The sequence below is a fragment of the Fusarium keratoplasticum genome, chromosome 1 (assembly GCF_025433545.1).
Source record: "Fusarium keratoplasticum isolate Fu6.1 chromosome 1, whole genome shotgun sequence".
In the NCBI taxonomy this organism is placed as follows: domain Eukaryota; kingdom Fungi; phylum Ascomycota; class Sordariomycetes; order Hypocreales; family Nectriaceae; genus Fusarium; species Fusarium keratoplasticum.
Window position 1 is genome coordinate 4,318,988 of NC_070529.1, and position 16,390 is coordinate 4,335,377.

Consider the following 16,390-nt stretch of genomic DNA (forward strand, 5'->3'; position numbering starts at 1 on the left):
GGCGAGGAGGTCAGATCGAGCGCGCGTGCACGCGGCGGCGTGCGATGTGGTTGATGGAAAAATGATTGTTGGGGATTGAAAATGGAAGTGCACAGGAACTTGAAAGTAAACTCGAGGCAACATCCCGCATGATTCACTGCCTGAGCATATTTGTGCTGCACTGACTTAGGTTGGCAGTACCTCATCACTGGCAGCTCAACGGCCATTCGCAGATATTGCCTGTAACGTCATTGGCTGAAAAGGCATCATCGCAAATTAAACCGCCGAATAGAAAATAATTGAAGGTCAACTGAAATAATTTGCTACCTTTGGCTGGAGGACCGCTGCCAGTATCCGAGAGAAACAGCAGTGCCTGCCTACCTACCTAGCTGCGTTGGATGCGCCGCCTGATAGCCTCCCGGCGGCTGGCGTCAAACAACCTAGGTGCTTCAAGCTCTTTGAGTGTTTGCTGGGCTTCGCTAAAAGCCCGACAGGTTCTGTTTGCCCTTGGCAATGTCGGACGATTTTCAGGGGTCCAAGCTGGGCATCTTGGAGAGAATACTCAACGGGTTTGTAGGGGCCATGGAGGGCCAGAGATACCATATAAGACAGACAAGTCAGTAATTTGGCTCCCTAGAGAGGAAACCTCACAGATCTGAATCTCTCTCGCAGATCTAAATCTCTGTGGGCAAGATTCAGAGTAGTAGCAGTTTCTCGGCGGCACCCGCGTCAGAAACCTCGCAGAGTCTGAGCTCGACAGCATGGGGTCTGATGGTCTGAGAGTTTGGGGAGGATGAAAGAAAGTCTGGGGAGTGAGTCTGGGGTGAGATTCCGGGGATGGCCGTGCCCTGGGTTAAGGGCTGAGGGTCTGGGGTGAGAATCTGGGGGATAAGGGGCCCATCGTAAGTTCCGAAGATTGCCGTTACGATTCGGAGGGCAAGCAGTCAGACATCAGTCCATTTCGAGAGGCATTTTGACCAGGAGGGAAAGCAGGGGCCACTAAGCCACGGATGGGCCGGTGCGGACGAGCGATGGACACGGGGCGTCGAGTGGTCAGTCCATGTGGCAGCCGCAGCGAGGGAGCGAGCCAACGTGTCGTGTCGGTCGTGTCTGTCATGACGCTCGTAGCAACGGAAGTCTGGGGTTAGATCTGCCTATCTGGACCCGGTACGTGCGTGCCTATCCTCACGCCCACGTTGGTTGGTCCCTGACCCGACGGCCAGTCCCCTGATGTCGGGGATGAGGAGAAAGATTGCGGCCCCCGGATGTGGGGTTATGCAATCGAGGCGTGCGCAGAACGTACGGATGAGAGTGATCTGGCGGGGTAGAAGCATGGAGTCGCGGACCCGTAGATGCTGCTTCTGCTGGAGATGGATGGACATGGAGGGCATGGCATGGCATGTATGTTTAAGGGTTAGCTCTCAGTCAGATTGGGGCTGAAAGAGGACTGTATGTAGGTCTCCAATCTCAACAAATTGCGGCTCTACAACAACTTCCATATCACCGTCCAGCCACTGACTTGATGCGGAGCAGGCGGGCGTGATGATGTGTTTTGTGTTTGCGGCTCTCGAAGAAGGGGGATCCCATGTTGTTGGAGATGTCCCAGCCGTTGGTGTTGATGGAAACGAGATGGATCCTGGGGAGGAGCCGCTAAGCCTCGACTCATTGACCAAGGACGATGAAATCCGGAGGAAGCATGGACCAGATTGAGCCTCGATGGACGTGGGAGGCAGTCGTTGATTGACTGTATGTTGTTGTGTAGCGGTGGTGGAAGCGCTGGGGGGCGGGGGGGAGGCAGGCAGGTACGTATCGAGTGGAGCCCGCCCCCGCCGTCCCCGGCGAGACGGAGACGGAGACGCAGCGGAGCCGCAATCGCTCACAGCGAGTCTGCGGGTCCGCGAACAAGCTTCACTCACACTCACACTCACAGAGTGAGAGAGACCTTGTCGGCCTAGAGGAAGCTGGGCGGAAAGTCACGGGGCCTGCAGAAACCGTCCCAGACTAGACTAGACAAGATTGGGAGCGCTTTCACGGACAAGGGAGGACTAGGATGAACGGCTCTTTGTCTTGAACCCCAGGAATTGGAGACTGGTGGAATCTAGCCAGTCATGGCATGGCAAAAGGCGCTTGGCTTGTCGCTCATCATCAGGCCCCTTCCAATTTTTTTCTCTGGTGGTGCGGGGTTAATGCTCGCTCCCCTTTACGCCGAGGGAGTAGAGAGGAGCCCCCATTCCGTCCCCCAGCAACCAGAGAGACAAAGATCTTTTTTTTTTTGTTGAACCGCTCCCTTTTTCAGCGAGTGGAGGATTACTATCTAGTGGGGCGCTCTAGATGGAGACGGAAAAAATGTCTTGTTCGGGTCAGGAACACGCGAAGAGGACCACAGTTTACGGTGCATCTCGGTGCGTGTGGTTGTAGAATGACGGTCTGTTCACTCACTAACAAGCAAGCGATGGACGGACTGGTTTGGAAACACGACGTCAAGGTGGGGTGGACGGCGCTAGAAGGAAAGGACCACGGCAGAGCGCAACTTTCAGACCTCGATCAACAACACATGCCACGCTCGTCGGTCGGTACATAGGGAGGTAGGTTAATTGCTCGTCTTACACGCGGGCGGCGGTTGCGGCTTGCTCCAAGGGAAGGGGGCGTGCAACAACGCGGTTCCGTACTGTAGAAGATGGGGGGCACACGAGGCACAAGATAGAATCGTCTACGCTGGAGGGTTCAAGCTGCGGCCATTTTAGGCAATGGTCGGCTGATCTGCCCCAGGTTACAGGAGTCAAAGCGGTGCGTAGCCATGCGGGAGCCATGCGGGATGGGGAAAGATGGGCTGCGCTGGGCTTGGGGAGATGAGGGATATGGATAGAAGGAACATGCAGACACCGTACGTCTTGGTTTACTCGCCTTCAGTCCGAGCAGAATGCTGCGGTTGCACTGCGGCTCAGGGCAGGGTCAGACGAGTTGATGGCGATAGTATCCATCTCATTAGCTGTCATCAACACATATGCTTGCCAGGTTCATACGGGATGTCTGGATGTCCGGAAATCTGGACATTGATGTGCGGATTCAATGCCCCAACATGGCTTCGTTTCAACTGCGGCGCCTGGTCGACAGACATCCATGTAGGTACCTAGGTTGGATCGGCTCCGGGGCTCTGCATGCACTGATTTGTCAGGGTCGGGCGCGTTACAATTCAGGGCGCAGGGCAACGGGAGAGAGGAATCTACAGTGGTAGACACAGACACTCCACCAGATCCTCTCACCTCTGACACATGGTTTGATCTGAGCTTTGACATGACACGCACACACCCGCTGTCGACTCGAGGAGAGAGTCGAGTCGAGGGCGGTATTGCTCGGGGCGGGTCCCATCTTCCTCCGTCTCCTGGCCCCGGCTTGATTGGCCACCGGTTGCGGGGAAGCTTGATGGCCCTCGGTGGCGGCATGCCTGGTCCTGTCCAGGGTCGGCTCTTGTGATTCGCGGAGCCGTTCGTTGCTGTCATCCACTTTGGCGGGGGAGGGAGATGAAGAAGCAGTGATGTCCAAGACAGGCAGACAGGCAGAATATCCAGAGCCTTCAATGCAACAGAAGGCGGCATGTGTTGTGTTGGGCAACCAAAGGCGGGAATGACATGGAACAAGTCATCAGCCTACACTGGCCGAGTTTGAGTTTACTATGGCATACACACCCACGACATGGTACCCTTGCTCACCTAAAGCGCATCTGCGGCTCATGTCTGAGATACTGGGAAGCTGGGGTTCCGGTGGAGGTTCCGGCGGAGGGGAGATACAGCACAAGGAGAGAAAAAACAGAATGCCCTTGAGCCGCTCTTGGTGTGCTACCGTTCACTAAACCACCTGTACCGACTCGGAGGCGCAACGTAATTCTCCTCTTACTGTATCCCGACTACTACAGCAACCAGATGTGCAACCCGCAGCTCGCAGCCCACCACCGCCACTACTGTACTCCGCAAAGGTCCTCCGGCCGCTCCATCGTAGCTAACCTACGGGGGCGAACGGGTACCGCTCTCGACGCCGCCGCCCGCCGCAAAGAGGCCGGTACTCCGTACCCCGTAGCTAACCCCTGTCACGCCGAGGAACCTCGAGAGAGGCGAGGCTGTTGCGGGGAAAGGTTGGCGTCACTCTGTGGCCAAAATCTTGCACCCCCTCTCTTTTGCGGATGCCGCACTACACCCGCACCCCCTCCTCTCTCTGTCCCTCCCTCCCCCATCCCAAACTCCCATCGAGCACCGAAAACCCCGCGTCGAGCTCAAAGATAAATACTCCCGTCCTCGTCGTCGATAATTCTGTTTTCCTCATTCCAGATCATCCTCTCTCATCCTCTCCTATAAACACCTCGACTCCTCCAAGATACCCAATACCCTCTTCCTTTCTATACACATCAGTCACAATGGCTCCTCTCACCACCGAGCTCTCCACCCCCATCACTGGTACCTACCAGCAGCCCATCGGCCTCTTCATCGACGGCAAGTGGGTTGAGGGTGTCGACAAGAAGAAGTTCGAGGTCATCAACCCCTCCACCGAGGAGGTCATCACCTCCATCTGCGAGGGTACCGAGAAGGATATCGACCTGGCCGTCGCCGCTGCCCGCAAGGCTTTCGAGGGCGAGTGGAAGAAGACCACTCCCCAGCAGCGAGGCAACCTCCTCCTCAAGCTCGCCGACCTCGCCGAGAAGAACCTCGACCTCCTCGCTGCCGTCGAGTCCCTCGACAACGGCAAGTCCATCACCAACGCCCGTGGCGATGTCGGTGCCGTCGTCGGCTGCCTCCGCTACTATGGTGGTTGGGCCGACAAGATCGAGGGCAAGACCATCGACATTTCCCCCGACATGTTCCACTACACCCGCTCTGAGCCCGTGAGTTCTTCCCCAAACCTTCCCCAGGTTTCAGCCTCATCCATGTGCCGGCACTAACAAGCTCCCCACAGATTGGTGTCTGCGGTCAGATCATCCCCTGGAACTTCCCTCTTCTCATGCTGGCATGGAAGATTGGCCCTGCCCTGGCCACCGGTAACACCATTGTCATGAAGACTGCTGAGCAGACTCCTCTCTCCGCCCTTGTTTTCACCCAGTTCGTTGAGCAGGCTGGTTTCCCTGCTGGTGTCTTCAACCTCGTCTCCGGCTACGGCAAGACCGCTGGTGCCGCCCTCTCCGCCCACATGGACGTTGACAAGATTGCCTTCACTGGCTCCACTGTCATCGGCCGAACCATCATGAAGGCTGCTGCTTCTTCCAACCTCAAGAAGGTCACCCTCGAGCTTGGTGGCAAGTCCCCCAACATCGTCTTCGACGACGCCGACATCGAGGAGGCCATCAACTGGGTCAACTTCGGTATCTACTACAACCACGGACAGTGCTGCTGCGCCGGTACCCGTATCTACGTCCAGGAGTCCATCTACGACAAGTTCCTTGCCGCCTTCAAGAAGCGAGCTGAGGAGAACAAGGTCGGCGACCCCTTCAACGAGGAGACCTTCCAGGGCCCCCAGGTTTCTCAGCTCCAGTACGACCGTATCATGAGCTACATCCAGTCCGGTAAGGACGAGGGTGCTACCGTCCTCACCGGTGGTGAGCGCCTCGGCGACAAGGGTTACTTCATCAAGCCCACCATCTTCTCCGATGTCCGCCCCGACATGAAGATCATGCAGGAGGAGATCTTCGGCCCCGTCTGCGCCATCTCCAAGTTCAAGGATGAGGAGGAGGTCATCAACCTGGCCCACGACACCGCCTACGGTCTGGCTGCCGCCGTCCACACCAAGAACATCAACACCGCCATCCGCGTGTCCAACAGCCTCAAGGCCGGCACCGTTTGGGTCAACTGCTACAACATGCTTCACCACCAGCTCCCCTTCGGCGGTTACAAGGAGTCTGGTATTGGTCGCGAGCTTGGCGAGGCTGCTCTGGCCAACTACACCCAGAACAAGTCTGTCGGCATCAAGCTGTACTAAGTTACGAAAACAAAGCGAAATGGGCACTTTGGGAGGATACCGGAGCGGCGTTGTGACTGCATGATCAATATGTATATGATTCCACATTAGTTTTGCGAATTGACCAAGAAATGTCAAAGAATTCATTCAATCTGTTCAACTGGTGATGTTCGTCTTTGGTGTTGTTGTAGAACTGCCTAATTGGGTAATGGACCCACACAATCTCAACGGCTACCCGAGCAGAGAAGGAGGCAACAGTACCAACTTCTGAAAAAAAAAAAAAAAATGCAAGTAGGGCTGAATTTTCAGAGAGAGAGAGGGGGGAGGGGCAGCTGTGTTCAAGCAACCGTGAACGAAATCCTCAATGCTGAGATCGAAGGACTGTGAACAATGTTGGGGGATTCTTCGCCCGTGAACTACCGAGACCTTGCTGCCCCCTCGGTGTAATTAAGACCGAGATCCAACGCAAGCATCATTTGCGTCAGACCCACTGCCAACGTGCTTGTGCGAGAATGGCGGGAAACAGAGCTGTCCATACCGCTAGATAAAACGGTAGAGATACGGGTAAAGAAGGTATATCGCGCAGGGGAGGGGTGCCTTGATCCAGATAGCTAGGGGAGCATTAGGTTAAGACTTGGGTCGACCATTGGCGGCTAATTCCACGCATTTACTCGACCTTCCAGCTCCGTCACAAATATCCTGATTGTCTGAAGGATTAATATGCTACAGGGACCATCTACCATGGGTAACTGCATATGACAGCTTGGTAAAGGAAGATAAAATGCAACTGTTTGGCTCAAGCCGGGTATTCTTGTACCACCCTCTCCGGAAACTCCCCCCTGTGCTGCACAAGCCCAAACAAGGAATCCCCCACGGGTCTCATGGATAAATGCAGTATGGCTGCTTGTGACCCATACCAGGGGGTGTAAACAGTGTGGCTGTCATGGTCAAACCAACGTGAAACTATTGGTGTATTTTGTCTCCGGTGCCAAGTTTCCCGTTGATGGAGAGCTTAACGCGAACAACCATACACGACTGCCCCCACTGGAGCTTGACAATGTGCTGACTACCTGGCAAAACTGTATGTTAGACGAGAAGGTAGCTTAACACTTGGGTTCACCCGAAAACTACCGACTGTTTACTGAATTTACGGGAAAGCTGCCGTATATCTGATGTACCAGAACAAGCTACCTGAGCGAAGCACTCTGAGCAGCTGGCTGAAACACTCGTCGCAAGACAACAACGGCTTCTCTGACGGAATTTGCGGCGCAAACCAGATCAGCATCTTCCGATTATCCTCAAGTTTGGCCAAATTCACCACCATCAGGGGCAGCTGGTATAAATAGCTTGATATGGATGAGAAGCGAGCGAGGTGGCTGTCATGGATCAGTTGGTGGGTACCTATCATCTCAGCGGGTGAGCCAGTGACCCAAGAAAAAAAGAAATGGCGTAGGGGCCTCTCACCAAGATTCCAGTGTCTCGCCAATACTCTACCTTTTTAGTCTGCAAACCACAGCATGAAAGGCTTATGATTATAGATCTAAGCTCATATATAAAGACTTGGTAGTATGGTTTATTTATTTTATGTTTTTATTTATTTATTTCAGTCTAAGTTACGTCTCTGTGGCCCGATGAAACTCTTATTGCCATCACTGAGGTCGGGTTGCTGATCGATACGTACCTCTAGCATAAATCTTATCGATAAGGAAGCAGAGTGGGTCGATCTTGCGGCTCAAGCCTGGAGCTTGACGCGAGCTAACTTGAAACTTCGACCTTCACGACCTTCAACACGCGACCTCGGTTTTCTATCCTCACATTAGGCGATCGACCTTGACCTTGACGGGGCTACGTATTCGAGATGTCGGCGATTTATAATCTCGAGCCGCAGCCCACTGCGTCGGTCATCATCCACACGAATCGCGGAGAGCTGTCTGTCGAGCTGTTCGCAAAGCAGACTCCGTTAACATGTCGCAACTTCCTGCAATTGGCCCTCGACGGCTACTACGATAATACCATCTTCCATCGCTTGGTTCCCGGATTTATTTTGCAAGGTGGCGATCCGACAGGTACGGGCAACGGCGGAGAATCGATATACGATGGAGGCGCATTCAGTGGCGACCTGGATCCGTGGCCCATGGACCAGCGTCAGGGAAAGAATGCAGGGCCAACGGGAATCAACTTCAAGGACGAATTCCATTCACGTCTCAAGTTTAACCGTCGAGGTCTGCTGGGTTCTGCGAACGAATCGCGCCCCGATACGAATGGCAGCCAGTTCTTCTTTACCCTCGACAAGGCGGATGAACTCAACGGCAAGAACACCCTTTTCGGTCGAATCGCCGGCGATACCATCTATAACTTGGCGAAAATGGGCGAGGCAGAGGTGGACGAGGCGACAGAGCGACCAGTCTACCCTGTGAAGATCGAGAGGATAGAGATCCTGGTGAACCCTTTCGACGACATGAAGAAGCGATCCCGGGTTGCCGTCCAAGCGCCAAGCAAGACAACTACGGCAAAGGACAAAAAGAAGAAGCGGAAGGGAGGAAAGCAGCTTCTCAGCTTTGGGGACGAGGAGGGTGACGAAGACATGCCAGTGCTGAAAAAGAAAAAGTTTGATACGAGAATTGTCATGGAAGCCGATCATGACGAGGAACCACCCAAGGAGAAACCCGTGAAACAAAAGGCGAAAAAGGAGGAAGCACCAAAGAAGAAGTTGCCAGTGAAAGATGAGGAAGATGAGGAGGATAGGAGGGAACCAGAACCACACAAGAAAGCAGAACGAAAGCCCAGCCCACCTGCGCGCCAGCGCGAGGAGTACAAATCCCCCGAGCCCGAACCGCCCAAGAAGACTGCTCTGGAGCGGGCCAATGAGGAAATGGCAGCGCTGAAGGCATCAATGAGACGGAACATTCACACCGAGGCGCCTGTGCAAGAAAAGAAGAAGACTGCGCTGGAGTCCATGATCCCTGAGACATCTATCAGGGGCCGCAAGCGAAGGCCCGGTGCCAGCAATACATCAGCAACTGAGGATGCAAAGACACTTCGCATGCTAAAGGCCTTTCAGTCTAGGCTGGACAAGGCACCCCCAGAAAAGGACAATGAACCCTCAGCGCCCGTTGTCAAGGAAGAGGAAGGAGGTCCTCAAGCTGCAGATGATGAAGCTGAGTTATGCGATTTGCACTTTATTGCAAACTGTCAGAGCTGCACCTCATGGGACAAGCAGGAGAAGGAGGAAAGCGATGACGAGGGCTGGATGTCACACGCTTTGAGCTTCGCGGCAGATAAACTGGGCAAGGATCTCAGCAACCGCAAGAAGGCTGAGGAGGAGCTGGTGGTGATTGATCCACGCGAGAAAGCACGAAATCTCAAGGAAGAGAAGCGGGCAGGGCGTGATGCGAGACAGGGGAAGACGGGGAGAGCATGGGATCAAGCACGAGACGCTGCAAGGAACGCCAAGATGGCTCAGGCGGCATCTCTGGCGGGAAGAGGTGCAAAGTAGATGGCATTGCTTGGAGTTGAGCTACGAATCAGGTTTCGTTGTTATGTAGGTATAGATAATAATGTAGGAGCAGGAGAGACAAGGTCGGAGGTTGTCAAAGGACGCAATAGGAAAGGCCACGATACCCAGCGCAACCACGGTCATGGTTCATTATGCCCCTGCTTAACTTGGCTGGCCATGACGCCAACGCCAGTTCGTCGAAGAGAACTGGCATTATGTCGCGTCTCCACACTGACGATGTCATGTGTCGATCACACAATCGCGATGAAATTTTCATTGTTTGTCGAGAGAGAAAAAAAAATGAGATGGAGCTACGTGGGTGAATATGCAGACAAAGATCAGATGAACCATATTAAAGACATTAAAAAGAAGAATTACCAAGCATAAAAAAGGGATTAGCAGGACATAGACCTCAAAGTGAGATCCTGTTTGTACCTTGAAATTAGTACCGAGACAAATCACGTGAAAAACGACAGGCTCAAGTCTTTCGCGAACAGCCCTGATTGGTCGGCAGAGATTTGACAATTGAAGCCGCCCGCCCCAAACGCTCCGAGGGACCCATATCGCGACCGCCAACTCCATCATCATCATTATCTTGCCCACCTCTTTCAACGGCGCGACTCATTGCTTTGATCTCTGGTTTGTGCATCACCCTTTATCTTGCACTCCAGAATGGGTATGTCGCGGCCAGCACATGATCCATCCTTGATTTGAACGAACCAAGGCTACCAAGAGCGAACCACACGAAGCGCCTCCCATCTTGTCCAAGTTTCGCCCGACGCGCTCCGCGAACCAAGCTTGCTTTGAGGCATCCCAACACGCCTACTAGATATTCTAGAGAAAAGACGACTCGCAGCATCCTTTGGCTTCTTTTTCGACCGTTGTTTTCCCTGCGATCGTCTCGCGAGGCTGTGCCTTTCTCCATCAATTCTGCTTCTTCCAGGCAAACCTTGTTGAAGCCGACCTAGCTGCGATAAAACAGTCCTCCAACACTCTCGTGCGACTACTTGAGATCCCGCGCGCACTGCGTAACCTTCCTCGAAAACCCGACGCGACCGTTCAAGGACCCTCTTATCAGCGCTTATCACCAACGACATTGCGCGCCAGAGACACAGATCGCTGAACCACCCGAACACATCTTTCCGGCTTCCGACCACACCGAGGAGACGATTCGCCAAAATTCCACCGTTCAGCAAAACGAGGCTGTGAGGCAGACTCGTTGAAAAGGCAACCAACAGCAGCCTTGAAATCTCACCCGCAGAGATCAGGCATCGAGAAGACGTCCAGGCTCCCAAACCCGCATCCGGCCACGTTCAGGAAGCGTGAACTTCCCAAACCCAAGATTCATGTCGGCACCCAACCCCAGAAAACGAGCGGCTCCTGGTGCATCGCCCATGATGCCTCTCCCGCAGCAGATGCAGCAACAATACAACGCGGGCAATGCGGCCAACGATCAGATACTGCGATGGAATGGCTTGGGCGATACTTCGGGATTCGTGAACGGGGTGGATGGGCTGATGGATGGAAATGGCCAAGTGGGCAACTTTGGACTGGTTCCGGCGCAGCCGCAGTTTCCTCAGCCTGTGCCGACACCTTCAAACTCACTTGCTCGACGGCAGATGAATCGGGCGCTGATCCCAACCAATCCCCGAGCAAATTTCGATGGTTCTGTCGATACGTGGGGAAACTTTGTTGGAGACGAGAATGCCCTATTGCAACAGAATTCTGGCGAGAACATGACTGAGCAGGACAACATTGAATTGCTAGAGGAGATGGCACAAAAAGCCAAGAGGGAGGCACAAGCAAAACGCAAACAAATCCCGCCGTTTGTGCAGAAGCTGAGCAGGTAAGATACCCATGATTGCTTGATGTGCTTTCACAAGCTGACCATGACAAGCTTTCTTGAAGAGCGGAAGAACGAGGACTTGATTCGGTGGTCGGAAAAGGGAGATTCCTTCATCGTACTAGACGAAGACGAGTTTGCCAAGACATTGATCCCCGAACTGTTCAAGCACAACAACTATGCATCGTTTGTCCGCCAACTCAACATGTACGGCTTCCACAAGCGTGTCGGGCTCTCGGACAACTCGATGCGGGCCAGTGAGCGCAAGAACAAGAGTCCCAGCGAGTACTCTAACCCCTACTTCCGGCGAGGCCATCCCAACCTTCTGTGGCTCATCAACAAGCCCAAGAGTGGAAGCAAAGCAAAGAAGGGAGCTAAGAACGCTGAGGGCGAAAATGACAGTGAGGAGGAGGTTGGGAACGAGGAGACGCTCGGTCAAGGGCTGGGCTCTTCCAACCCACAGGCGGCACGATCCTTGCCAGCTGGGGCCGAATCGCAGCCCTTACCGAAGAAGGAGATGTCATTGATACGAGACGAGCTGGCCAAGGTGCGCGAACAACAGAAGTTGATTCTCGGTGCCATCAACCGGCTGCAACGGAACAATAACGACCTGTACAACCAGGCCGTCATGTTCCAGACCCAGCATGACCGTCACCAGAACTCGATCAACGCCATTCTCAACTTTCTGGCCAATGTCTTCAGGAAAACATTGGAGGACCAGGGCAACTCACAGAACGTGAGCGACATCATATCCAGCATGATCACCAACCAGGGCCAGCAGTCTGCACAGCATGGGAGCGTGGTTGATCTGGGAGATTTTATTCAACAAATGGATCCAACAGCGTACAGCACGCCTCATAAGAAGGCCCGTGGGCTGCTTCCTCCAATCCCGAATCAGAACGGCCGGTCGCAGTCATCAAGATCATCATCAACTCCGACCTCGAACTATCAGCCCGTTGGTATCAGCCATCACAATCCAGAGATGGGCCACGTCACTGAACTAGTTGAGGGTTCACCAACGGACACAACCTCACCCAGCCTTCGACAAGAGCTCGAGACGAACCCCCATGAGCAGATGATGAAGATCATCAATGATCACAACGCAACAAACACGCACGGCCTGAATCTTCCAGAGGCGGCTAAGCTTGTCGCAAATGCACCCAACACTCTAAGCAACGACCAGCGAAGCAAGCTAGTCAACTTCATGGCTGGTCAATCTTCGTCTGCACCCTCTGCCAAGTCCACCCCTGCCCCAACTCCTGTGTCTGCGACCTCATCTGTTCCTCACATATCTTCTTCCAACCCCCCGCCGATGACGATGCCAGCCATGCCCCCGTCGGCCTCAGTCTCACCTCCCGCCGCCGAAGCTCATCCTCCTCCGTCACTGTCCCCCATCATGCAACCGCCCATGGCACCGCCTTCTCTGAACGAAATCAATACGAACCAGGTCGACCTAGAGCAACTGCAACGCCTGCAAAGTGAACAAGACGCCAAGATCAGCGAGCTGGGCAACCTGCTCGGACCGCTAAGCCCATCCGGACACATCCCTGGCCTCGGCGAGGGCGAGTCATACTTTGACCCCCCGCCGGTGGACCTCGATCAGTACTTTGACAGCAACGCCTTTCTCAACGATGGTCATTTCGGCGGTGACGGCAATGATTTCAACTTTACACTCGACACGGATCCGACTCACCAGAACTCATCGCTACACCCTGGACATGCAATTCCGCACGGTGGAAATACCAACACTCCTAGCCCAGCAGGAACTGAAGAGATTCCTCGGGATGACTTGGGGTTAGATGGTAGTCCTGATCGAGTGTCCAAGCGGCAAAGAGTTGGCTAGCAGCCATACTTTGGAAATATGTTTGGTTGAGGGGATGCGGCATGTCAAGACTACAACTCGGTCATGTCTCGAGGTGGTTAAGTGGTGGTTCTTTTTGATGCGCACTTGTATTATTCGATTTTCATACCCCTACACTACATACATGTGCGCGGAAATGATGACGAACTTGAGGACTTTTTCTTGGAAGTTTTATCTCCAGGCAACGGGCGAGAAATGGATGGGTCAGCTTTTGGAAGCATATCGGGAGAGCGAGTCGGTTATTATTTCTGCGGAAACGAAAAAGAAGAGTTGCGAATGCAAGCAATAGAATTCGGGCAGCGGGATAGCATAGTATTGCTCAAGGTACACAGATATTCAACACACCAACTTCACTATTCTCAATGTGAAGTACCACCTTGGCGGTGATATCCTGTGCTCCCTGAGCGAGACTCCTCTCAATCCTTACGTGCTTGTTCATGTAATGTTAATAAAAGATTTAAGAATTTTACTAGATTCCACTATGAAGCTCTTCCTATGACAAGACTGCATGCCACTCGACACACAAGCGGCTTCCCCTGAAGATATCACCGTCACGAAGAAGTGTCTGTCCGTCACGGTGACAAGAGCCTTCCTCTATGCCCTCGACACTATGGGGACACGGACATGCTCGTTCCAGGACAATGGAAACGTATTATCGTCTTCGTTCTGGGGGTGGAGAGGGACGTTGACACTCTATTCTTTACCGACAGGCACCGGATCTGCGTAGGCATCACCAGACGAGATACCGATACCATCCCCGTATTCAGTTATTCCCTCGAGTTACATACCTTGAGAGATAAATGCGAGGTTGGCTCGCAGAAGATAACATCTTTCAACAGTTCTTCCAGTTCTTCTGCGGCAAGGATTGTGATAGCAACCACATACCCAACGCAAACATTGGGCTTCGCGTTTGGGAACCGTTTGCTCTCCTCTACATACCTACACATGTTTTCTCCGCTCCCTTGTTGCCGTTTTCCTACTCACCATGCGCAATCACAAGGGCGGTTATGAGAATCCTGACGACTAAACGGGTATATAAAGCTGCTCCGTCGCACGTCGTTTCGAACAAAGAATTGGAAGATATCCTATAGAAATTATCCATGAGCTCAATAGAGACTCTATAGAAATTGTATAAGAACTTTTCAAAGGAGCTTATAAAATTATATGTATTTTTATATAAAACTATACTTAAATCTTGATGAGGATTTGAAGAATACCAGGCAGGTACGTTATGAGAACGCCGTTGAGTTCCTCCGCTGCAACGCACTGCCCATTATCCCAACCAAAACACCAACGCTCCTCCTACACTTCGAGTCAACCCTAGCCTGCTCTTCACCTGATAGTTGCATCTCTGGGGCTCAAAATTGGCGGCCCTGACCCTTGCAGGCGTGGTTGGCCGGAGTTCCTCTGGGTTGTCCTGCACGTATTGGTCCAACGTGGATCCTTTGACGCCATGATTCTTCAAGTGGTCCCGGTATTGCGATCGAGAGCCGAAAACAGTTTGATAGGGACAGTTTGGGAACGAGCATCGCTGTGGCTTGAAAGCGTTCTGCTTGTAGTAGGATACTTCTTTCCACAGATGGAACAGGTGAATTCGAAGGATTGCGCATCATCAGCTTGACAGTTAACGTTGTGCTCATCCCGCCTGGCACGAGTGAAGAAAATTCGAGCACAAAGAGTGACAGTACATTGATGCATAAAGCGCGTTGGAACTTCCTTGCTACCGGTTTGATCTGCGGAAGAGGGTAGTCCTGGGACATTATACTCCCATCGGCAGACATTGACTGACGCAAAGAAATCCGAGACGGCTTTCGGTTCAGCGCCGATGATGTTGCCTGCGACTGCACACGAAATGGCTTCAACATCTTGTGTGAAAACTGAAGCTATCTCGTCAATGTTGGTGAGAGACTCCGTATCACCGTCAAAAATGTAGTCGTGGAGAGCCTGTATCTCCAGTGTCTCTGGGGAGTACTGTTGGTATTCCTCTTCCTCATCTCTCCCGTCGTGAGTGGCTGGTTGATGGCCGCTGGGGAGGGAAATGAGGCTTCTTGTGACGCTCGAGTCTGATTTTGAAGCCGATGAACGTGTTTGTCGAACAGGAGATGCATTTGCTCCACGTGAAAGGGACGGGCGGGTTTCCTTGTTTGCGTCGCTGCCACTCCCTGGCTTCACCAGGGCAGTGTTTTGGGGAACACGGATGTCAGCTTTGGCACGCTCAGAAGCAACCCACTCGTCGTAACCGGCGGTTCGTGACCTTTGTGAGGCCCTCATCCGATCCTTCTTGTCGTGTGGATCAAGACCCATCTCTCTGCAGACCTGATCGAGCTCCTGGGATGTTCTCTTCCGCTTAGGCTTATACGGCTCTGAGGCGAAGATCAGTTGATGTTTGGCGGTTTATCTCAGCTTCTGCTCAGCCCTATTCGTCCAGTTGTGGTCATCCATGTGGCCGACATAGTTTCTGTCTCCCCACTATCTCTGCTGCTGTGTGAATGGCCGATGGCAATGCGAGCCTGCTCTATCGCAGACCCAGAAATGCTGTTCTCGAGATGGGCAGACTGTCGAGCGGCACCCCGGTGGATGTCATGAGTCTTGACTTTGGCAGCAATGCCAATCAGTTGAGCAGCTTGAGTTAGTCGCCTGGGCAGAGGCCACAGGGGAGGGCCGGTCGAGGGTAAGCTTGGAGTCACCCGCAATGGCACAGATGACAGGTCTATTCGGGTAGGCCCAGATCACCCTTTTGCTGGGTCTCTCCCTCGCCGCCTGTCTCATCTCTGCCCAAGATGTTTCACGGACAGCCCCTGTTCTGAGTGCATGGCAAAGAAGGAGCTTCATGGGGCAAAGACAGTTCAGGGAAGGATCATCAAACTCTTCAACCTCGACTGAGCGAGCGAGACCGGGGTTATTCCTATAACAAGAAGTTAATGTTAACCCGACCAGTAAGTATGGAATGGAAATGGCGGACGTGCTGCCCTTGACGAAAATAAGGTCGATGGTGGCGCGGAAGAGGTCATGACATTGATGGATAAGCAGGACGAGAATATGCTCAACCAGTTTGCTCCAGATGCTCGAACCTCTATCCTCCAACACTTCAAGCGTACTGGATAGGCATGTTTCGTCCTGAACTGAACGAGCAGCTACGGTGCTTGACAAGCAACCAGTCGCCACCGAAGTTAACAAGTGGGTTCGGAAGACTCATGGGCTCGAGTCTCCGGCCGGCACATTGCTCCCCGTCTTCCTGCACTGCGATTTCTCTGTCTGTGAAAGTCACCAG

General features: G+C 53.2%; 2 protein-coding genes and 1 pseudogene across 3 annotated transcripts, besides 1 other annotated feature; all 3 read left to right on the forward strand.

Annotated features, from left to right (window-relative positions):
- Positions 1-4,387: 4,387 nt before the first annotated feature.
- NCS57_00129000 (uncharacterized protein) lies at positions 4,388-5,940 on the forward strand (the record flags this gene model as incomplete). The annotated part of the gene is made up of 2 exons (XM_053051359.1): positions 4,388-4,852; positions 4,924-5,940. 2 exons carry the CDS (start codon positions 4,388-4,390, stop codon positions 5,938-5,940), a joined length of 1,482 nt encoding a protein of 493 aa, XP_052919874.1.
- Positions 5,941-7,777: 1,837 nt separating this feature from the next.
- NCS57_00129100 (Peptidylprolyl isomerase) lies at positions 7,778-9,415 on the forward strand (the record flags this gene model as incomplete). The annotated part of the gene is made up of 1 exon (XM_053051360.1): positions 7,778-9,415. One exon carries the CDS (start codon positions 7,778-7,780, stop codon positions 9,413-9,415), a length of 1,638 nt encoding a protein of 545 aa, XP_052919875.1.
- A 1,319-nt stretch (positions 9,416-10,734) lies between these two features.
- Positions 10,735-13,101, forward strand: NCS57_00129200 (annotated as a pseudogene). Its single transcript has 2 exons — positions 10,735-11,261; positions 11,313-13,101.
- Positions 10,735-13,101: a sequence feature.
- Positions 13,102-16,390: the final 3,289 nt, after the last annotated feature.